Here is a 24,486-nt window from a genome sequence, read left to right as displayed (position 1 = left end):
TGGCTTGAAATTTGTTAAGATAAAATGATCATCATTCTCTCATCATTATGTTTCAAAAAGCTGAACAGCAGATTCATCAGTAATGATTAAACATTTATATATAGTTTTCTCACATTGCTGTTTTTTTTCCCTTAGCCTTGCAGTTTTCAAGAGACAAAATGTGACAGAGGGAGTGGGAGGATGGAGGCAAACATCCCACACAGATTGAGTGCTCAGGACCTACAAAGCAAATAGTGGGAATTGAAGTCAGCTGTTAATTTGGTGTTAGATGAAGTCAGTGATTAGATTTGCTTTTTGTTTGGTATGGTACATTATTGTTAATCCTCATTAATCTGAAATTCTGTGCTCCCATGAACTTTTTCCCAAAGATAGGCAATTAGAGGGAATTTCAGAGTGAACTTCTATAGAGAAACTGTAAACTTTTGAAGCTTCTTTTTTTTTTTTTCACAAAATCTCGCTAGGATATTTGCTAGAACATTGTGAAGGTGGTTGTAAAACTAAAGCACTCCTATAAACATAAATGAGGGAAGTCTTGCTGTGTACAGTGAACTGCCTTTGTTGCTGTTAAGTTTCCCACTATTTGGGAGATTGCAGTAATGTACAAATTACCCTTTTTCAATTAAACTCTTGAGCATTTAATGTAAATCTATCTCATGGCAATTAATATACAAAGTGGTTTTTGACACTAATGACCATATACTTTGGTTTGAATGGAAATCCTGGAAGCCTGCTATTTAAACACATCACAGTGTTACGGGTGTAATTTTCCCCTTTGGTTTTAAGTGTCAGTTTTCATACTCAACCTGATTAATGTCTGAAAAGAGAGAAGGTGAGAAAGATCCAGGATTTCAGTAGTGATCAGTCTCCAGGTGTCTGGGGCATCCTCCTGTTCTGTGGCTCATCCTATTCTTCCATTCTTTTCCACATTTATGTTGCTGGTCACTCTTGGAGATGAGGACTGTGTGGTCACTTGGTGTGACCTGGTGTGGCAGCTCAGTCGGTAGGAAGTGTAAATGCAAGTGATCTCACTTAAACATCCCACTTCTTACCACCTGCTAATGTCTTTTCCTGTGCAATAGGTGTAATTTTTTTATACTTTAACTTCTAAAATTATAAAAGCAAGGCATGAATAGTTTAAGTAACCTGAATGATATCAAGCACTGTGTGAATAATAGAGCCAGGTACACAAAGACTCCCAGCATTCTGCTGCAGACAGTAAAATTACTCAGATCAAAATGCTTTTCTAGGCAGAATCGTTTGATCTTTTGTAACCTTTTTTTAGTCTACAAAATACAGTCACTGATCAATAGGGAATCATCACAGTGACTGCAGTGCAGAGCTCTGTTGTAGGCTGCAAACAAATCTACCTCCTCTGACAAAATGGGTGAGTGGAACAGATAACCAGAACTGACTGGTACTGGAAAGGGGTGCAGCGCAACACGATGAATTTTTATGAGACTTTGAACATCTATTTTATGTAGTTGCACGTGTCAGATGTTCATTATACTGAGTTTATAGTCAACTCTGATCATGTGAAATTTGAATCATTAATTATACGAAAGGAATAATTGGAAGAGTCTGTTACTTTCCATATTATACGATTCTCATCCAAGATAAATAAAATTCTCTGCCAAGTGCTGCACTAGTGCAAATCAAGTCTGTCTTCTTTTCAGTCAGAGGAAGGGCACGGAGTGATAAAGTGAATATCTCCTCCTGTTAAACTACAGCCTTGTGATAATATTATATGTGTTTCTCCTTGGTAGTTTGCTACCTGTCAGAGAAAATAAAGACTCCCATATTTAATAAACTCTGGCTGGGCCATCTCACACTCTGATATCAATATGCAAACAATACCATGATTTCTGGGTATTTGGACGATGCTAAACATGAATCCAAGGAAGCAAATAGAGAGAGATGCCAGCAGATTGTGTGGCAGTGCATGTTATTGTATCTACCAAATCTGGAGTCATTGTACAGAACAGAGTAGAAAGAGAACAAAGTTCTGCAGATGTCTCTTAGTCGCATTTGAAAGAGGAACAAGTTAAATAGGGAGCTCTGATCTATATGAAAACTTACAGACATTTATACCAATACTCTCAGATTTTCTTTTCATGATCACTTTAAATTCTGTTCCTTTTTTAAACAGAAGTTCATAAGAAGAATTAAGCATGAACAGTGTGAACCATTTTTTATATATCTTCCCTCTACTCCCAGCTGAAGCCTAGAGAGCTTTTCTACCAGAATTGTAAATGATCAAGATATATTTTCAGAATTCTGTTCTGCACCAGTGTTTTCCTGTGTGATGCTTTGCTTTTGATTGCTATAAAGCAGGTAAAGAATGAAAGTAGTTTGAGGTTATGAAATTCAACTCTACCATCTGAAGCATTTTCAGCTCTCTTTGATGTTGACTGTGACACATTTATTCTGTATCACATTAGGCCACCCTAGTTTAGAGCCTCCTTAAAGCACTTTATTCTAGGCATTTCTTATTTCAAAAACTCTTCATCTGAAGAGTTTTATTTCTGGATTCCTCATTGTAGGTCAAAAAAGACGATGATCAAATACCAAGGAGTTTATTCATTAAGCTCTTCATACTAAGGTTAGACTTGGAGACTCAAGATTTATGAATATTTGCTCAAAAAGGAGAATATGTTGTCAGTAGTCAACATAGTTGATTAATCAAATAGAGATATATTTGGGAAAACTATTAGAGGTATCAGATTTAGATGGTGTGTTGTTTATACACAAAAAAGGTGAAGGTTTTTCATTACAAGGACATCTGGCTAGGAGTTCTGACACATTCCTGTACAAATAGTTTTATACCTCATCAATACTGCACATTGCATAGATTCAGTATTGATTTTTGCATATTTTATATCATCACGCAATATTTTTCTGAGATTATATTCATTATTAAGTATATACTGTTTTATATTTTTTCACTTTTCTATGTATGCCATGTTGCATTTAGTGTTTTTTGTAAGTGCTGCATAAATGTGTGTGATGATTATATTTCTTCACTTAATGTTCTGTGTTTGTACTTGAAAACTGACATAAAATATATAGTAAATTAGGTTTTGGTCCCAAATTGACATGATGATGTGTCAAGTGCAGTTTTATGGTGATTACTTCAGCTCAGTTAGTGTTCCCTGAGTCATGTGAGCATGGATGTTTGATGATGTTTGAAATCTCTAGTTCAGTTGTGATTTCAGACAGATTCACATTTATTTAGGTGTTGATTTCAACAGGAACTATCTCAAAACTGCATTACTTGAAGTTACTTAATGTGCTTTATTTCAGCAGTCTACTGAAATAGCTTTGGGTTTTATGATCCAGGAGTTCTGCTGAAATCCTTAAATTCAGTTAATACTTCATTTTTCTATACTTCTGTTAAGTGTGCATGTAGCGAAATTCTTTCAGTGATTAGCAAAAATCTTGTCAAATGAGTTTTCAAATCTGAGTTCCTAAAGATGCTTTTTAAAATCCAGTACTCAAATGCTCAGAAAGCTATTTGATGATAAGTGTTTAGCATGATCGGGATTCAGTAATTTAACCAACATACTTAAAAATGAGACTCAAGCTTATACTCCTCTATGCATGAGCTTGGGATGAAATTAAAAGTAAAAAAAAAAAACCAAACAAAAAAGAAACAAGCCTAACTTATGTTCTTTTAACATAACTACTGCAAATAGGTTTTTCACATCTGAAGTACTAAAATTATCCATCAAATGAGAGGAAACATAGCCATGGATTTCTAAAAATAACTGTGTAAATGTCAGAGGAGAAGGTAGTCATTTGGTATGAGACAATTTAAAAGTTCCAGGTCAGGAAAGAAATAAATAAAAAAAGATAACAGTAAATATGTTTGTGTTCTTCTATCCCAGAAGTAGCTTTTAGCTTACATAAGGACAGTGTATCCTGAATAATGTTAAGGTAAAGTCTTCTCATACCTTCCCAGGGAATATAGGAAAAAAAAAAAAAGAGAAAGTTGTCAAGATCCTTAAAATACAGTGTTAGGACAAGAGGTTTGTTGTCAGAACTGTTTAGAGGGGATTAAATTTTGGTTCTGCTGTATACTCCAAAGAGCAGTTTCAGCCTTTTCATCTGGTGTTCTAAGCCTTTAAGCCCAAGTCACTCTAAGCTGACTACTGTGTTACATGACTATTAACTCGAGTGTCTGATTTGAGAATATGGGTATTGCCAGAAGTTAATTTTCTGTGTCTTTATTGTCAGTTAGAGACTGGATAGCTGGTGTTGATTAAGGAAAAACAGTGAAGTCAGTTGTCTTCAAAAGGATTTATCGTCTTTTTGTCTGAGAAGAGCCCTAAAGGAACAAACATCTGAAGTGTTGTAGGAAAAGGAAAGGAGATCAGTTTTGACTTTAAATATCTTTTTTTTAAGAAAAGTAAATTGGATCCAGAATGGTTGTAGGTGAGAAACAGCAGCAAGAAGTAACTTGCATAATTTAGGTTAAATTTAAGCTGCTTAATCAACATAGATGGCTTGAGCTATTTTCACTTGTTTTAAAAGACCCTTTGGGAATCCTTTGGACTATTTTTTAATGATTTTTTTTTTTAATTCTAAAATAATATCCGTGATTTTATTGAACAAACAATTATTTACATGGCATTAATAATTATTTTAAAATACAGTAACTTACATCAGATGAGCAAAGTTAATTATGTGACAAATGAAAATATTCACGTGCTGTGACTGATTGTTGGAAAGTCATGTGCCAGGGTTTATTTTTAATTAACTGCTTGGTTTGCATTTACACTGGTTTGTTCAAGCAAAACCAGAATTGTCATAGAGAAGACACATCTGTTGATAACTGAAGAGGTTTTTTTCTGAATAAAAAATAGAATAACTATTGTTAATTAATTTTTTAACAAACACTAGCAGTTCACTTGTTTTTTTTTTTTTTAATACCAATGAAGACGAGTGAATTAAAATATATTGTATTTTATTTTAAGAAGATTTTGAAGTAAATTTACTGTATGAAGCAGCAAATGAACCCTGAAGAACAGTAACCATGTGTTGTTTTTGTTTCACGTGTTGCAGTAAACTCCCCACTCACATATTCTGTGCACCTCAGGAAACAAATCCTTGGAAGAAATTGTTAGAAATGCATCCATGGGAGGATAATAGCCTGGGACATGGAGAGCAGAATTATCTGTGGAGCATTTTAATTGTGGTCTGTGGCAGTAGGGATATGGACATGGGAGGAATTGTGTCCCAGAGATGCTTCAGGCACATTTCTGCCCCAGGGGTGGAGCGTTCATGGATGGAGGAGAATCCCCCTGCAGGTCTGGGCTCAGCCACTGCTCATTGTCACACTGCTGCTGCTTCTTGAGTTCAAGCAGTGCAAGACATTTTCATTTCTCTTGGATAGAAGTTATGACTTTTCAGATGAGCTGGATGTTCACACATTATGTTTTCATATTTGGAAGGTGTCAGCAGCTCCCCATGGTTGGTTGGTTGGTTTCCACAGTCACAAACTGCAGGAACTCCTGTGGTTATTGTGTCCCACCTTCTTTTAATCAATTTAAACTCAGATATTTGCTCTAGTCTGCCTTTATTCTGTGCTACAGTCTCAAATGGTGTGGCAGTACTGGCAAGTTCCTTACATTTTAGCAGCTTTTGAAATCGTTCTGCCTTTGTATTTGCACCATTTCCTCATCTGATGCCAGCTAGGCCAAAAACCATGGCTTCTGTTGGCACATGTTCACAAGAGCATCACCAAAGGCTGTGCTGGCAAAGCTGTGGGGAGGTCTGACTGCTCCCATCTGATTCCACACAGGGGCTTTTCTCCAGAAGAAAATGTAATATAAACCAGGTATAATTTCGTGAATGTTATTCATAGATGGACCTAGGTGAAGGATTAGGTGAGAAAAATCTATCAAGTTTAAGGCAAATTTTGTTATCACAGTTATGTAAATCCTACTCTTACAAATTTTCTTTTTCTGTTGTATTCTGGCAGCATTTATTGAGTGAATTCAATGATCTTTTAACTCAAGGAGCAGAGATCTCTTGAGATTCCATCTTTGAATCATGCTGCTAAAATGGATCTAAGAAAATAATGTAATATTTTGTGTTTTAATCTGTGGTTCCTATTCAGGTTTTTCTTAACCTCGTTTTAAATTCTTTTTTTAGTGTATGTGGAATTTATGTCTTCAGCCCATACGTTTCTTGGCTGGATAAATAAGTTCAAAATTTTCTTTTTTTTTTGTCTTTTAACAGGCAAAAAAACAATCAGTCTGAACATTCAGTCTGTCACAACTTACAAGACAATTTCTAATGTCATTGGATATCTAAAAGGAGCTGTATTTCCTGGTAAGTTTCTTTTTGTCATTTGTATTGATTATTTGTTTCACAATGGGTGAGAGTCATAGCTGGGATCAGGATCCTATTTTGCCAGATAATTCACTAATACAGAGGAGAGAAAAAGACTTTTTTTTGTGCTCATTTTGTGATTTGTGACAAGACAGAATATGAGGGTTAAACAGAGAATGATCTGAAGGGGATATTGTAGTTACAAAAAGCATATTTTTACACGAGCAGCAGGTGTTGCACATGGAGCACAGAGAGTATCAGTAGTTTGTACAAGCAGCTGTTCAATGGTTTTAATTTTAATATGGTTTTAACATTTGCTGCAGCCTTATTTTGTGTCTCAATCATGCCTTAAGCTAGTTTTATACAATTCTATGAATAATAATTACTGTTCTCTATGTGTGATGGTTGAACAATGGAACTCTAAATGCAACTGGGACATAAAGCACAACCTCCCTCTGTCCTTTGATGCTGTACAGAAATAATGTTATCATCAGGATATCATAAGATCATTTGGAGATTATTTTATTAGTTAGTGAATTTACCTAAAGGATGAAGGTTTTCTGCAACATGAATGAATGCTGTTGCTGGTTACTTAAATAGTGCAAACAATTCCTAGTGTGCAGATGATCATCAAAACAGCATCATGTTTGCCTTAATACTCTCATATTAGGTTGTGAAGAAATGATGGAAATTTATTTACAGTCCCTTAGGGGGTAGGCCAGTCATTTCATATTTTAAGTAATGGAATAAAGGAGGTGGAGAAAATTTTATTCCTGTTGGTGAACTAACAACTCAGTTTTGTGCATGCAGAACTGTATACTTCTCACCAGACTTTTGGCTTGTTTAAAGCAACAGAGGAAACAATTAGCACAGTGAATTTAAGTTCTATGAAGGATTTAATTTCCTTCATGAATTTGAAGTTACCAGTCTGCTATTATTAATGTTTTGCAAATAGCTGTCATGGAGTTGGAAAGGCAGAAACTGCCACATTTAGACATTCTGTCTTCTGAATTGCAAAACAGAGGCAAGAAAAGGAATAAAAAGTGTGCTTCAGTTTCTGTTTAACAAGTCTTCTATCTCTTCTATACCTGAACCTTTCATCTTATTATTACATTTTTAATCAAAACTACTTTTTGGAGGTTTGCCAATATATGCTGAACTTTAGGTATCCAAGGAGATATAAAAAGTGAAGTCAGTAGCAGTGCCCAGATGGCAGCAGTTTGGATGTCTGGCTCAACAAGAGCCATAACAAGTGTCTTCTAGTGTAGGCACAAGTTAAATGTCTAATGCTCTGTAATATTTTGTACACAATCAATGTTAAACCTTTTTTTCTTTCTCTACTCTTCCTGGCTGACACTACAGTCGTTCCTCCTCAACTGCTTTGAATCTCGATATTTTCATGGCATTGATTCTCTGTCATTTTGATAGGGTTTTGCTCGTTTCATACACATGAAATATTCACCTTTATGTTCACAGAAGTGCAGAAAGAAGGCAAAATTTATCTTTAGTGCTTAATGAAAGACTGCAGAGCATCACCAAGGGTGGAATTTATTACATTTTGCTTAAAGACCACCAAACACACACACATAGAGACAAGCACATCTCTGTAATGCTGACGTTAGCTGGCATTTGATCTGAGGAATAAGAACAAGGATCTGAAGTGTAACTAAGATGTTAAAATCATTAGGAGTAGATGAAATGTGATAGTTGGTAGCATTTTAAAACCCAAAAAACGTAACACTGCTTTTATAGCTCTATTGGACATGGTTGAAGATGAGATGTATAACAAGAAAAGCCAGGATAAGGAGACTCTTTTTAATGATAAATCCCTGTTGTCCAGCCCATCACTAACATGAACACTATCCTGTTTTATCACCTTCAAGGGTATCTGATAGATATTTTTTCCTCTATCTCCAGTTTTTTCTCTTTTTTTTCATTTTTGCCATGTGATTCTGAGAAAGGATAGCTGCTGCCTCTGCAAGCATGACCATCCTTTCTCCTCTGCTTTTCCTGTAGTCATTCGCTTTAGGGTTCGGCCTCAGTTTGAGGGAGAGGTGTGCAAAGATGAAGAATTTCAAAGGAGGCACCAGCTGTTATGTTTTGCTCCTGCTCATTCAGCTGCCATCTCCAGCAGCAAGTTGATGCTTCCTTCTCAATCAAAATATCCTGTATTATTTGAATAAAGTGTCTCTCCTCTCACATGGTCTGTACACAGGCTAAACAGAAATTATTATACAGGCAAGCACTGATTCTGCCTGATCCCCCTGTGCTAGTGGCACTTCCATTAATGACCTAGAGGCGTGTAAGGCCATTCATTTTGGTTCCTAATTCCTGTCATTTAATGAGTTGAAAATCCTATGTCTTTTCATTGTCAATGCAACCGATAATTAAGCATATCATGGTGCAACACACAAGATGCAAAATTATATGATTTAGATTTCATTTTGTTACATTAAATTATTGTGTAATCTAGGTTGACACTTTGCATATCTGTTTTTAGAAAGAAATTCTCATTTCCATACCTACACACCCCCAAAGTTGATTGAAAATACTGTGTTACAGGTACATAAAAAATCATCTCTTTGTAAAGCATTTTTGATTCCTTGTTAAACAACATGTTCAAATATTTTGTTGAACAATGCTGGTGAAACTCCAGTTTGATAGAGAATGCTTTTTTAATCAAAGTGTTCTATTAATCTTCTTCCCAGGCAGCAGTCACTGCAAAACATACTGAGTAGATATTTTAATTTTATAAGCAAATACAAGATGCGGGCATTGTGCAGTAATCTGTTGCTGCATTGTGATCAACTGACAGCAGGTGAATGAGTTCAGTTGGTTAAAGAAAGAAAACTTTTCCACTTTTTGGAACCCAAATGACACTCAGGGGTTGCTGTGGGTCTGGCATCACTGTTCCTCACTGCTGATAACCGTTCTTATGTTTTCTCTTGATATCCTGAAATAGGAAAAAAAACACCTTTAAAGTCTAGATCTGGGCCAGAAGGAGACTTTAAAAATATCAGAGCAAAACCAGAAAACAATCCTTCAAAGAGGGTTGTGGATTCATCTCACCCAGAAGGTCTAATAGTTTAATAGCTCATTCGGAATAATCTTGCTTGAACTTCTTGACAGGCCTCAGTCACACCAGTCAGTCATGTTATTTAATGTGTTGTAACGCATCGTTGGTTCTGGAGTAAAATAAAGGGGTTTTTTCCCTTGTGAGTGATATTAGGGTTACATATAATGCCTTGAGAGATTAAGATTTAATTTTGTTTCTCTGGAAAAAAAAGTGAGGGGTTTTTTGGTCCTTTTTTTTTTCTGTGAGTAACCATAGGCATATTTTTTATTTCAGGCTAAAACTTCTTGCTTTTCATTCTATAAAATGCTTTCTTCCAGCATTAACACAGCTGCTAGGTGTGACTTACCATATCTGTATCATTCATTATCTCTATCCCTCTGTCATGTCTCCTCTCCAAACCTGCAGTCCCGGTATTTTAATGTCTCCTTCCACATAAGGCTAAGTCCTGATCATCTCTAATCTGCTTGCCAGCTGCTCCACTGCTGTTTCTGCCATGTCTTTTTTGAGATAGGGTGGTGAGCACTGGACACAGTCTTCCAGGTGAGGGAGTACTAATACTTTGTGTATTTTCTTTGTTTCCCACTGTACTGCCATACCTTTTGTTTTTTGTTTTTTGGTTGCTTTGTTTTGTTTTATTTTGCTTTTGGATGCTGATGTGTATTGAGGATCATTTCCTGCTTATTATTTTGTGGTTTTTTCATAACACTCTACTGTGAGCATGATTGTCTATATGACCTAGTCCTGGCTGTAAAAATGGTCTGTATCAGATCTATAAGGAGAGCAATAAACAAACAAGGAAGGCAAAGGTATGGGGGTTAATTTAGGAAACTGTATACATGTATTTATCTACTAGTTCATTTTTAAGTAGCACTCACAGTTTTGTGTATAATTGTTGTATGATTGTCTTGCACGTCATCATATACTATTTTGTTGACAGCTTTGTGTTGCATTAATGACATTACACACTACTAATACAGTTAATTTTTAGGGTTGTTTGGAATTCTTTTAATCTGAGTATCCAAAAAAAAAAAGTTTGATTTTTATTTTTTTGGGTGTTTTTATTCCTCGTTTCAGACAGATACGTCATCATTGGTAGCCATCACAGCAGTTTGCAGGGCTATGGTGGGCAAGGCTGGGCCAGCAGCACTGCTGTGATCACAGCCCTGCTCCAAGCCCTGATGCCAGAGGTGAGGAGGGGCTGGAGGCCTGACAGGACCCTGCTCTTCTGCTCGTGGGGAGGAACAGCCCTGGGCAACGTCGGCTCCTACGAATGGGCTGAGGTAAAACTGCTCTCACTGCAGGGAGGGTTCCTTCTGCTGAAAATATGAAATTACCACGTGGAATTTGTGGCTCATCAACTGCCCTCTGAGGTCTGTCTGTGTTCATTCATGTACTGCCCAGTCAATGCAGGGAAAACATTTTTTGAGGCATTCCTGGGATAATGAGGTGCCAGGGAGCTGCCATGGCTGTGGAGGTTGCACATACAGCATCCTTGGGAGCTGCTTTCCCTCCCTGGTGGAAGCTCCCTCCACAGCTCTGTAAAAGCGCATTGCCAGGGCTTGACAGAGGGAGGAAAACCTCAGAAAACAGCAGAGGCACAGAAAGAGCTTAAAAGCTTTTTTACCTTCTTGAGGGTTTAATATTTAATAATTTTTCATCGACGGGCTTAGTGTGAAGAGAATCAAGAGAAGAAGAAGAGAACCATACTGCAGTTTCCATTAATTAAACAAACCTAGCAGTGTCTCCATGGCTAGTGCTGATTCATTTCTCACAGGTCTGTGCTGAGGAGCTGGACACAATCCCAAACAGACAATTCCTTGGGCTCTTACTTTCAACAGAATGGGAATCAGCTGGTTGAAAGAAAATACCTCAAAAAGTATTGATGATCATACATGGCTAAAGTAGACTCCAGGTCATTAATTAAAGGAGTTGCTACTCCTCTAGGCAGAGAATTTCATGGCTGCTTTTCCAGGTCTAATGGTTCAATGAATTAAAACAGTAGATAAAATAAAGAGTTAATTGCTTTTTACCATGCATAAGAAGCAGCCAGCACTCATTGAAATTTCATACTTCCAACATGATTATTCTTCAGAAACAAGAGGGGGTGAAAAAATCAAATTGAAAAGATCCAGGCTGGAAGCAAAATTTGTTTAGTTCCACTTCAAGTCAGCTTTGCATCAGATGTAATTGCGTTACACCCCTTCTGTTCAATATAAAGAGCCACTTCATGCAAAGAGGAACTCATTACTGAGAAGGCAAAGGGGATCCTTTTAAAAAAGAGATAATAATTGAAACGGTTTGTACATGCTATTTTTATATAGTCTGAAAAATAATAAAATGAAAACACCAGGAAAGTTATGCAATTCAAATCTGAGTTTGGTCTCTGAATGTTTGAGTCCATTTAGCTGTTGATAATGATTGCTTTTGAAGTTTGTCTTCTGTAAGGCATAAGTTTAAAAGGCCATCATGTTGTTTCACAGTGTGTAATGTTTTCATTTTTGGCCTTACAAGTGTAGTAATTTTTAATTCCTCCCAGACCTGTTTGCATTTTCTTTAGATGATGTGTGAAATGGAATTATAACTTCTGCTATAGAGAGAAATAGAGAAATAGCACTGAGATATCCTTTGAAGTTTCCAAGAGCATATTGTGAGAAGCAGTAGTTAACTAATACTTGGGGAATCACAGAGGATGGAAATGTAGGGTGCAGTTTTCCCCTAGAAGCAACCAAAAGAACAAAACCAGCCTTAATTATAATGATGCAGGGTAGTAACCATTTTTCTGCTTGTGTTGTAGGATCTCAGGAGCGTTCTTCAAAGAAACGTTGTGGCCTACATCAGCCTCCATAATCCAGTCACAGGCAACTCAACTTTACGGCCCGTGGCATCCCCTTCTCTTCAGCAGCTGGCAGCAGAGGTTAGAAATAAAATATTTCATTTCACTTGCAGTTTATGAGGTTACATGGTTAAGATCAGTTGACATTACACAGCAATTGGTGGTTATTTCATTTAAGAATTTTAACCTCACAAATACACATGAACTGGTTTGTTTTTTTTTAAAGTAAGCAGGGTAAATTTTATTTTAAAAAATAATAGATGGAGAGGTTGGAAGGAATAGCTTGTTTCACCTGTTTGTTAGACAAAGTCTGACCATACTTGCATGCCCTACAGCTTTTTTACCTTTTGGCAGCTTTAAAGCAACATATTTGTTATTCTTCAGCACAGAGCACATTTTTCTCATCCTAATCAGGTCTTTCCAGACTGTTTCTCAGTTTGCATTTGAACCTGTATATTTACCAGATGTAACATGACACACAGGGAGAGTGTTACTCCTACCATAATAAATCCTGTCTGAAGTGAGTATGTCAGGTGCAGTGCTCAGCCGTGCCTGTGCAGCTCATCTGCAGTCAGAATATTCCATGGCTGTAAGGGCACAGAGGCCTCCAACTAATGACCCCTGTGCTGCTCCTGAGCTTTCTGAATTTATCAATATTTTACATGAATGGAAAATAGCGTAAGGCGCGTTCTAAATTACAAAACCAGTGTGAAATGGTATAAAATGGAGTTCAATTTCACTTCCATAAATTATAGTTTTTAGATTTTTTTTCCTGCATGTTTGCCAAATGAATACTTATTCTGATGTTTATTTGGCTTGCCTCTGAAGCATTTGGTAAAAAACACTCCTCAAAGCTGCATCTTGGATTGAATGCAGTTTAAGACTGATCTGGCTTGGCAATTGTTCAACTAAGTTAGTAAAATTATATCAGTAAATTGCTTCTTAGCAATGTCTTAACCACTTCTCCTGTTCAGTGTTTAAGTGGTAATTTCCTCATGGAAAGAATTTATTATTTATGATTTATTCTCTGTAAGTATTATGAAAAATGTGAGGCAACATCATTTCAGAGAAAAATAAAGCTTCCATTTGTGGAAAATTATTTATATATGTGAGTCTGCAGGTGTTATGGATATGTCAATTCAAATTTTGTTATCAGTTTTAGCTATTGTATTTTCAAGAAATACTACCCTGAAAAGTTGCTAGCCTTTTGCTAACCTAGTGGTGTTGGCAGTTCTATCTCCATTAAAACAAGTATTTGCCATTTAAGGGAGTAAGTTTATTATTATCCTTGAGCTATTTGGTTTTTTCTCATTTTATTTCTTTGTCTCTACAACACAATCTATGGCAGTGATCTGAAAATTAAGTTGTCTGGAGCTTTGCAGCAGTCTCTTTATTATCTATTTATCACTTTATTAAGACTCAATTTTTTTCATCCTAATAAATGCCATATTAGTGTGAGCATTACATTCATGTCCTCTGTTTTGAAAAGGAAACAAACTTCTGCTTTATTTCTGTGGTGTTAAATAATATTTTGTAATTCTTGTAATAGCAGTTGTGTTCTGTTCAGCAGTATGGAAGGAGCCCCTCTTAGCAGCCTTGCATTGCACCTGTTAATTAATAAAACGTGACTAGAATGTCTTGTTTGTTTTTTTTTTTAGAGTCCCAGTAAACACCTTCCATCTCACTTCTGATTCTTTAATTTTGAGACTGCATCCCTTCTGCATGTTTATCCTAAAGCCCCATCTAAAAAGTAAAGGATAAAATGCATGTGAGCATTTTATCTGTATGGCTTTCCTTTTTGTAGGATATTAGTATTTGTAATTAAAATAACTGTCATACAGTTTATGACATTAAAAAGATTTATAGGAATTATTGCTTCCAAATGCTGGCTAGAGTTCTGAATTCATATCAAATTACTGACAGTGATGGAGCAGCCAAGCACAGATCCTTGTGTGTTCCCATGGGTACTCACAGTTTGCCATGTGTCCAGAAGATTTTCTCTGGAAGACTGATCTGCTTATAAAGAATATTGATATTACTTCCAGCACTTGCCAGGAAGACAATGTAATTACAGATTACCTGTAAGTTATGACACTGCAAATGGGCTGAGATGTGACTTTTTGGAGCTCATCTCATCTTGAAGAAATTGTGAGTCTGTTCACATGAGCTTCTTGCTACCAGGTGCAAGTTGCAGAGCTTAAAAATTCTAATGAGAGAAAAGGATCATTTTAGTTTTTGTGAGCTCTGAATATAGGTTAGAACAGAAAAGAAGGTGAAAGAGGAATTTAGAATTAATGATATCAGTCCATTCTAAAATTAAAAGATAGATTAGCCTGTTTTGTTTAGGTGGATGGAAATTTTCCATAATTTGTGAATACATGGAAGGTCCTGAACTGTGCCTATGGATTCAATGGTAGAACTCATAATTAAATTCCATTTTTAGCCCACAACAAAAGAAGCTGTCAGGCATTATTTTTCCTTCTACTGCTAAACAGTGTTGTAACATTGTTTGCAGGCAAAGGAGACTGAAATCTCACCATTTTTGGGTTTTGTTCAGTGCTCACTGTAGTGCTAAAGTTGTGTGTGAAAGAGAGGGAGAATGTATTCCTAGAGAAAATTAATTTGTGTTAGAAAAGCCTACAGAGAATAAATGCTAGGATCCTAGGGATAACAATGAAAAACTGTAGTTTGTCCTGTGAAAGAGAACACAAGTAATAATCACACTAGGTTCAGAGCATTCTGTGGATGCTGCAAGGAACATAATTTAAAGAGAACTGTGGGGAAAATAGCAAACTAAGATGGGCCAATGCACACAGCAGTGTTTGCTTTCTGTCTTGGTTTTTTGTATTTTTTAATAAAATAAAATATTGGACAATTGCTAATCACTGCAGCTTCCACAATATCTTTTTTCCCTTAATTTCTGGGAAAATTAGGAAAGAAGTTTTAGCTGAAATATTATTTGTAAGGATTTTCTAACATCAACAACGAAAAGAAGAATCAGGAAACTTAATAACTTGTCTGCTATGTGAGGTCTGGCAATCAGAGAATAGAGTAAGTGCTTGGCTAATTAACAGAGACCATGTTTCTTAAAGAATGTTTTGTATAAAGGGATTATATCTTCATATTAGTTGCAGGTTTCAAAAGGGAGCTACATAAGCAGTCTGCAAATAATAATTTTATATGCCTGTCTGTGGGATTCTGGTTGAAACACCAAATTACACGAAGAAGCAAATTTAAATATTTGGATTAATTAAGCAAAGAGGAACTCAAACAGTTCTGAGACCTTGACATATTTAATTCAAATATTTTTTATATAACTAATTAGTGTCCACATTAACAAGAGGGAAGTACTGCCAAGTTATATTTTTGTCTACTGTTATTTTGTACAGAAAATGATGGTTAATTCGCTTGCTCAGTTGGTGAATCAGCATTTGTTGGCAGAGTGTCATTGGTAAATTGGGTTTGTTCAAGGCTGGGATTCATTCTCTGTAAATAAGGCCGTTAATGATTTTTTCTATAATGGACATGTCACAAAGAAAAAAAAGTTATTATGAAACATAAATTCATTGCTGTTGTCTTTTAACTGATTGTGAGACCATCAGACTCCAGGTCTGCTGTTACTGCTGAGCCCAACAGAACTTACTGCTCCTGTCTCCCAAGGAAAGGAGTGATTTAAAGCTATTGATGAACGAGTTGATCATTAAAAATGACTGTGCCAAGTATTGTTCCATGCTATATATCAGTATTTGTTTCCACTAATGGAGTAAAAGGCATAAAACATCTCTGCATTTAAAGGTGGTGTTATTGACAGAAAGTTCCTTTTGTCTTTATGAAGTAGAGCCAAAGATAAATTTCTGCATAGAGGTTACTATCATTATTTCTCGATTTAAAAAAAATAAAATCTTACATTTATGTCAGCATCAATTCTCTTCTTCCAGCTTCTATGTGTTTCTCATTTTTTTAATCCTGTCAGCATTAATAGTGACTCTTCTAGTATATATCAGTAGTTGTAAATAAGAAAAAATATGATTATTTGAATTGCTTGTTCTATGTCTTATAACAGAACACTGTTGCTTCCCCATGAGCTTTCAGTCTTTACCTATTATCACTTTTAGTGTGAGATTTGATTGCTGGTGTTACTTTTTATATTTGTGTTGAGAGCAAAGGAAAATCTCTTAGAGAATCAGAAGTTTATGCTGCAGACTTCTATCTCAGGAATTCCTAACTGTGTTAGAATGATGCTGTTAATATAATTGGCAATACTTCATTGCCAGTTCTATTAAATTAATTAAGATGCTGCTCCTCCAATGTGAAAAGTTTCATTTAATGAGGGATTTGATTTGCAGCAGGTTTTTTTTTTTGCATTATCTGACCACTTTTTCCTTTTCATAAAATGCTGCTTTCTGCTTTGTTACATATTTTTTCAGTCTTCGAAATTGAATAATTTTATTACATTAATGCCAATTCAGACAGTGAGTAATTTAACCTACTCATATATTTTGATGTTATGAAAATACTATTACTGTTAAATTTGGAGAAAAGAGTTTGTTAGCAAAACATAATGTAATAATGAGTGAATTTTCCAGCTGTGTTCTTACTGGAGAACAATTCCTTTGTTCCTGATGACTCAAGCTTTCTGCTTCCATGTCCTTCCTTGTATTTACATAGATTTCTAATAGAGGTGTAAATGATGTATATTTTCAGAAAGGTTTTCTTGGTTTGAAATGTAAATATCTATTTCTATAGCCCTTGTGGATGCAACTGAATAAATCTGAATATTTTATTATGTTCAGGTGTGGTACTGGAGTAGGTAAGTAATTCCTTTTCTGCTGCAAAAATGGGGTTTGGTTCAAGTTTTCTATTGTCTAATTGAGTTAATATTGTCTCATATAAGGAGCTGTACCGTGTAAGGGAATTGTTTTTCTCTTCCAGACACTTTAGCCAGACTACAATATTAGAAAAATTAACTTCACTTCTGTCTAAATATTCTTTTGTTTAATAATAATCATCTTGATTATTTCCCTTCAGAACTGACTTTTTCATGATAATAGAAAGATGTTTTCTTAGTGATAGAAAAACCTTTTATGTAGAGAGTTTGAAAGTAAACTTTTAGTTCTTACAAAAGAAGATAGATTGAGAGCTCTGGATATTATAAAGTTCGTACATAAACAGAAATCATTGAAAAGTTTCTCTTGATGTTTCTCTCATCATTATTAACTGTGTTGCTGAATGAAATTAAATTGACTCAATAGGTATAAGCTGTACTACACAAACAGCCCATGGGAAAGAAATGCACATGCAAAAATCAGGTGTATGGCCAAATAACCAGAAAGAAAGAAAGCACCTTTAAATCAGAATTGATAAGAAATTAATATAAACTGAAATGTGTAATGTATAACCAGTCTGTTTAAGGTTTTTTGATCCAAAACTGCTGCAGCCATGGACTTCAGTTGTGCATGTCACAGAAAAAGAATCAAAATCTTGTGCAGCACAATTAACTCTTTAGTCTGCAGATCCTTATTGGAAAAAAAAGCACCTGGATAGTGAAGAGCAGACCATTTGTTTGTTATAAATAAAAAAGGTGACCTATTTTCAGTAATGGCATATATATTTAACCTTGCCAGAAGTGTTAGTGTGACCTGAGTGCACTGAATCTCACCTCCTGGAGAAGGTTCCAGGTGCTCTTTGACACATTCTGCTCCCCCTGTCTCAGTGTGCCTTGGAGCTGTGATTGATCGCTCTTTGGACAAGCATGAAGATGTTTGTTTTTAAGTGATGTACCTCTCTTTTATGTTGTAAAATTGTGAGCTATTTCACAGAGTACTGAGCAGGTTACTGAAGTCAGAGGAGTGGGAAGAACTGAAGGTTTGTAGAAACCTGGGAAGGTTTGGGGTTTTTGGTTTGAATGGGGGTTTTTTGTTGTTTCTTTGGGGTTTTTTGTTTTGGTTTGGGTGTTTTTTAAGCTATTTTTTCCAGGAAGAGCAGAATTTCCTCTGTAGAATGGTAAACCAGTAACTGAGGTGAAAATGTTGACCTGAGCCCCAGTAGGTGCAGGGAAGAGTCTGGAATTCCTGCTCATGCTGAGAGATTTTGAGGTTGGAAGTTCTCTTTCAACCTGGACCCTTGTCATGCTTGGAGGACTCTTACGTGTCTTCTAGGGTTCAGGTTTAAAAATAAACTCAAAATTAGGGTGATTGGCATATTTTTGTTGCATAAATTTCCCCCCCCTTTAATTTCAGTGTTGTCATAGTAACAGTTCTTACACGTGAAAACAAAAGCTTGATTGCTTTAAGGCTTTAATTGAACTTCTGTGTCTCTTGTTTAGGCATACTTGTATAAGAAATACTCATATTTAGGAAGACAAAAAAAAAAAAGAAATCCCCAAACACCTCACCTGGTTAATATGAGGCATCAAAACGAAAAAAAAAAAATCTTAAAATTTTAACTTGGGCATATTTATTGACAAGAAGTTAGAATTCCTTTGATGAATTCTTTGAAACCACATGTGAAGAAGATCGTTCCAAATCCGTTTAAAACTGTGATAGTTTGAATAATCACAAACATAAACTTAAACTATTCTGGGATTTGCCTGATTTGTTCATTCTTCATCTGTTTACCACAAGCAGATTCTGATGATGGTGTCTTGTCTAGTGTGAAAAAAAAGACTGAACAGAGCTAGAAGGGAGACCTTTGGGGCACCATAAACAGGGAATGTGAAATTTCAAAAGCAATTTCAAGCCAATTTAATATATGTGGAAAATACCTGTATTTTCCAAATTATTCCTGAGGTTTTAATTAGTAACAGAGTTGAGATGGATTTTTATTTATTGAGTCAAAGAGCCACAATTCCCATAGTATTACTGCTGTCTTGAAGGGCACACAGAATGGGACTTCACTGAATAGAACAGAGAAAATTTTACAGCAGATAATCTCAGATGTCAGGAAAAGCCAAAATGCAAGAAATAGTTTTCTTGGAGGTTCTGCAAAAAGCTTTCTTTTGGCAGCTAAAGGTCACACAGCTCCAACCTTTGTATCCTGGCAGAGCATTGAAAGGGATTTCAAAACTTCTTTTGTAGCCTTCTATTTTAACACTTTAAATGCTTTAAGTTTTCTTTCAAAGGAGGTTAAGGAGAGCTGCTGGCTCCTCTGCTTTGTAACACAACATCCTTGTCTTGAATAGATAATTACTGTATAATTACTTTAAAAAGGCTCAATGTTCTACCTTCAACAGGTAATTCAGCACTAGAAGGGAGACTTCTATCTATATCATTATTTGCATATGCAATTATAGCAGTGAGACCAGAGATACAAACTGTGGCAGGTGGAGAAAGATTTCATATTGAGGAAAAAATGAGCTCATATTTATGGGATTCAATAGCTTTAGCCCATTAAAATATATTGGGTTGTGAGGTAATTTTTTTCCACACTGCTGACTAGAATGTGCACCTTTGAGAATTCATGTAGATGCTGTATTATTTAGTATTCTCAGAAATATATATATATGTAGCATTCATTAGTCTTCCTTACCAGAGTAAATAGATCTAGATTGCGCTTTACAGGATATGTCAATTTGTTTTCTCAATTTGTGCAGTGCAAACGTTTCTCCCTTACAGACTGTGTATGCATTGTTTCAGAAAGCTCAATTTTATTGCATCAGAATTAACTTTTAAAGATCAGAATTTGGAGGATGAAACCTGAAATATAATGTTATAGATATTTTAATTAGATTATATTGTGCAGTAGTTAGTTAGAAGCTATCAGTTGTCTGTAGAAGTCTGCTAATTAGTTCTGAAATAAAATACATTATCAGCCTTTCTCAATTTCCCTGTTTTATATGAAAAAGCAGGGACATATCCCTGAAAACTTATTAATAAAACTCCACATTTCTTTAACAAATTTAAATGTCTTTTTCAGTCTTGTAGTTCTTGACAGGACATAGAAATTACAGTATCCCTGTTCAATGCTTTGCTTAGTTTTTGGAAAGATCTCAGATAATAATTCCTATTTTCAGAGCACAAAGAAACACATCATTTAGATGTATGATGAGTTTTGGGTGATAGCTGGCAAGTTTGTGTTTTGTTGAAAATCTTTTCTAAGTTCCTTGGACTAGATCAGATTCATGTTAGAATCCATGTTTTAACCAGGTTCTGGTTAAAGCCACATTTTATTCAAGTAGTTGAAGTTCTTCTCCCAAGCCCTAAATTTCATGGTTCTTGAAACCAAGTTCAAGTGAGCTTCTATGGAAACCAGAAAGAAAAAGTCATTTGACCATATGGCTTTCCCTTCTCTAGGGTTTTCTCTTCTCTAGGGTTTTCTCTTCTTTCCCTGCTGCTATTGTTTTGCTATACAGAGGCAAGAACTCTTTCTTGTGGTTTAAGTAGATAAAAGTTGGAAGAATCCAATCAGGAAGAGAGTATTACAGTACTCCACTGCTGTAAAAATAAAATCATTTGACATCTTTTGGATCATTTAATTCATCTCTCAGTGGAGCCTAGAGACCTGCATTTGTGGTGCTGACACACTTTAATAAATCTGCTTTGTGATTATCTTCCTGAGAAATTCAATTTCTACACATACTTGATATCTTAAGTGCAAATACTGTTATTATGTCATTTGTTCAATTCCCATTGAAGTCCAGAAGAGGATTTTTATGTGGAAAATATGATGGTGGTTTATTGACCTTCATGGTCTGTATGCAGTGGTGGGAGTGACTTTCATTTCAAAAGCTGAAAAATAGGTTTTGTGTGTGGCTTGAAGGGGGTGATTTGTTCATGCATAGTTGCTATTAAGAAGTTTCACTGTCAGACTGCAGGTTTCAGGGCAAGGTAAAGCTTTGTCAGCAGTAAATTTCTCTGGCCTTGTTCCAGGCCTGTGCCGTGAGGGAAGATTGGCCACAGTTACCCATGTGTCAAGAGAGTTCTTCAGAGAATCACTGATTTTCTGTGTTCTGTTCCATAAAAAAGTTTCTTTGTTTGTGTACAATTGAAATTTGATCTTTGATTATAGTAATAAAGTCAGGGATTTTGATGGCAGATTTCTCCCCCACTTTAAAAAACTTGATTGTTGCACTGGCTATACCATGTGTCCCCTCTTAGCTGGATAATGTGGTGTTGGGGAATGTCCTGCCTCTGTGTGCATTGTTAGAGATGTGCAGGATCATTCCACAGGATTATGGGATCCTGTGGATCCCATAAAAGAGCTGATAGGATATTGGGAATACATGTGGAGGAGCAGGGAATGAGGCATGTAATATACAGGACAAGGATAAATGATTTTATTTTATTTTTTCCTGGTGAAGCATGTGAGTTTAAGTTGTGCTCATAAACAGCAGATTGAAGATCTCAGCATGGTGGGAGAAACCCCTGCATGGGGAAAGGGTGGCAGACAGCTGACCTCTGCAGAGATCTGCTTTTCAGGGTCAGCTTGATGATGAAGCTCATGAGGGTGTCTGCTGAGCTCATTTGCACATTGGCAAGTGCTGGTGTTTGGGAAGTGGTGCTAGCAAACATTTCTGGTAGAAATCCCACATATCCGAGTTCTTTGTAGCTCAGAAAACATGACATGGGAATGCTGATGGTTGGGAAAAATGTAAATTAGAGTAGTTACAAACTGTAGTAAATTAGAGCAGTTACAAACTGTAGTAAAATCGAGTAGTTACAAACTGTAGTAAATTAGAGCAGTTACAAATTGTAGTAAATTAGAGTAGTTACAAACTGTAGTAAATTAGTTACAAACTGTAGTAAATTAGAGTAGTTACAAACTGTAGTAAATCAGAGCAGTTACAAACTGTAGTAAATTAGAGTAGTTGCAAACTGTAGTGTCCACGTTACACCCAGCTGTGGGCCTAATTTCTGACATTTAGTGCTGCGGTACAAACACAGCAAGAAAAAGCTTGAGCACCATGAAGTCCAGGAGAGTTTTAATTTTTGCATTATCGAAAAACAGATAGACTGCATCCGTGAGTTACAAATGCAAAAATGGTCAAAAATCATCTATATACAAAATTAGATCAAAATGCGTAAGCTCTAAAGGAAAAAGCATCTGAAGTTTGGAGTGTTGGGTGTGGAGACAGGTTCCCTCTTGATACATTCTGGGTTGTCCATCATAATGGAATACAATTTTAAGCAGTTTCCTGAAATTTACCATCAATAAATGTGACTCACTGAATAGTGAGGCTTAGCCTGTGGTCATGGAAATTCAGTCTTTAAAGTCACTTCAAAGTTTTGGAGAGTTTGCCTTTTCCTGTGCTGCTGAAAATATATGGAAGAAGTTATAATGCAGTATTTTCTGGGGTAAGTGGATACTTTGGAGAAACACAGCTACCAAAGGTCTGTGCAACAGTTTCTGAATCATTTTTTTAAACTTTATATTTTTAAGGTACTGAGATACTTGGAACTGCTGATGGCATTCCCATTGCAGTCTTGTCACTTATATAATTCATGCTATGTAATTTTAGCTTTAAATATTTGATTGCTCTGAAATTCTCTTATCAAATGGGAACATACTTGCTTGATTTTTACCTTCCCTGAAAAAGCCATTAAAATTCCTAGCAGTTTGTGCTGAGTGTTGGCAACAGGTACAGTTGACTCAATGAGGCATGGGACTTCAATTTGGTTATAGGAAGGATAAATGTAATTCAGAATCATGTAACAAGCATCAGGAATCAGAGAAAGACTGTCAGTAGATAAAGTTAAATGTAGAAAAAGTACAGAAGTACAGGATAGAAAATTAAATTTACACTATATAATTTTTTACTACCTTGCTTTTGTATTTCCTGCCAGTTTGATGTAACTTTTGCATCTAAAATGTGATTTAGTCCTGTGAGGTACCATTTATTATAAAGACTTTACACTGATAGTCATGGGTTTTTTTTTAAAAATAAGACAAATATTTAAAAGTATGCAAATATTTCTTAACAGAAACCAAAGCCTTGAACAAGAATTACAGGATTAAGTTTGTCTCATGTTTTTCTAGCTGTAAGCTAAATAAAAATAACTCCATTTTGCAAAGTAGTATAACATACAGCAGTATATTTAAATTTTTTGTTCCAAGCACAGATATTTCTCCATGCCTTATTTATAACCGCTGGTATTGTAATTTCCCATTTTTTTAGGAAGTCACCATTGAAATGCAAAAATTGCTTTACACAGTTTTGAAAGGTACAACTGGAGTTTTATTTTCAGCAGGTTGTGTTTTGTAGGTAAACTGACTTTTCCTTGGTTCAGTAGAAATCTGAATACAATACCAGAACTGGGTCTTGTCTAATCTTGGTTTGACCTGACCTTTTGAAAGCATTGTGTTTGTCACCATTTTCGGTTTCTTCTTCCTCTCTGGGTGAAAAGGCCTTCTCTGGCATGCAGAATACCTGCAGGCTTTTAGAAAGAACAATTCTTTTAAAACCATGAGGTTTATCTAAAAGGCAGATTTTTTTCTTGTGAAAATGCAGTTCTGCCTTCCTGCACAGCCTAAAAAAACTGTTTACACTTGGAATTTCCAGGTGTGGTGCTTTTGTGTATGAAAACACAGAGTAATTTGGTGGTGGGAGAATTTAGATTGTCTAATGGGGATCCCTGGGGTTGTAGTGATTTGTTTGAGAATCACCTGCAGTGTCCACGAGTATCAGAGGGATTCAGATGATGCTGAATTCCTTGTCCCTGATGACTTTCAATAAACACAATTCTTGAGGGAGTTGTTTTTCCCTGGTGACAAGTTCCTCTCAATGGAATATGTGTGTGTGCAGGGAACATCTCTCACATCACTGTGGTAGTCCTGAAGAACCCAAACCAGGGGCAATTTCTGAGATTTAAATTTCTCTTTTCTGTGACTGATTTTGCAGGGCTACAGAATCTCACCAGAGTCTTCATGTTACCCTTAAAGGTCATTAAATAATGTTAGATTTTAGATATTTTCAGTAAGGCTTTGCACATGCTTAAATGAAAATATGTGTAAGTGGGAAGGAAAAATTGCTAAGGAAGTAAAGAACCAACATTTTATTCCTTTTTAATTAATCACTTCAATCTTAATATAACATTAATTAAATGCAGCAAGGTTTAGTCACTCTACCTCATAAGATTTCATGGTGTAGCTTTAATCAGGTAATCAAATGATCACATTGTATAAATAGGCAAATACATCACATCAGTGGTGTGTAACATTCAGGCTATTTAAACCACAACTACTCTCCATCTATAGCATATTAATTATCACCACCACATTTAGCTTTTCTTTTCCTACACAGAGAAAG

At 35.8% G+C, this 24,486-nt stretch overlaps 1 protein-coding gene across 3 annotated transcripts in view; it reads left to right on the top strand.

Moving 5' to 3' along the window:
* NAALADL2 (N-acetylated alpha-linked acidic dipeptidase like 2) overlaps positions 1–24,486 on the top strand; it is a 421,140-nt gene that overhangs the window by 324,988 nt on the left and 71,666 nt on the right. For all 3 annotated transcript variants that reach the window (XM_031055528.1, XM_031055527.1, XM_031055530.1), the window contains 3 exons: positions 6,241–6,333; positions 10,484–10,689; positions 12,204–12,323. In XM_031055528.1, coding sequence (XP_030911388.1) covers positions 6,241–6,333; positions 10,484–10,689; positions 12,204–12,323 — 419 coding nt within the window. The remainder of the gene's footprint in view (positions 1–6,240; positions 6,334–10,483; positions 10,690–12,203; positions 12,324–24,486) is intronic.

The sequence above is a fragment of the Geospiza fortis genome, unplaced genomic scaffold, assembly GCF_000277835.1.
Source record: "Geospiza fortis unplaced genomic scaffold, GeoFor_1.0 scaffold172, whole genome shotgun sequence".
NCBI classification, from domain to species: domain Eukaryota; kingdom Metazoa; phylum Chordata; class Aves; order Passeriformes; family Thraupidae; genus Geospiza; species Geospiza fortis.
This window is presented reverse-complemented; position numbering and strand designations above follow the sequence as displayed.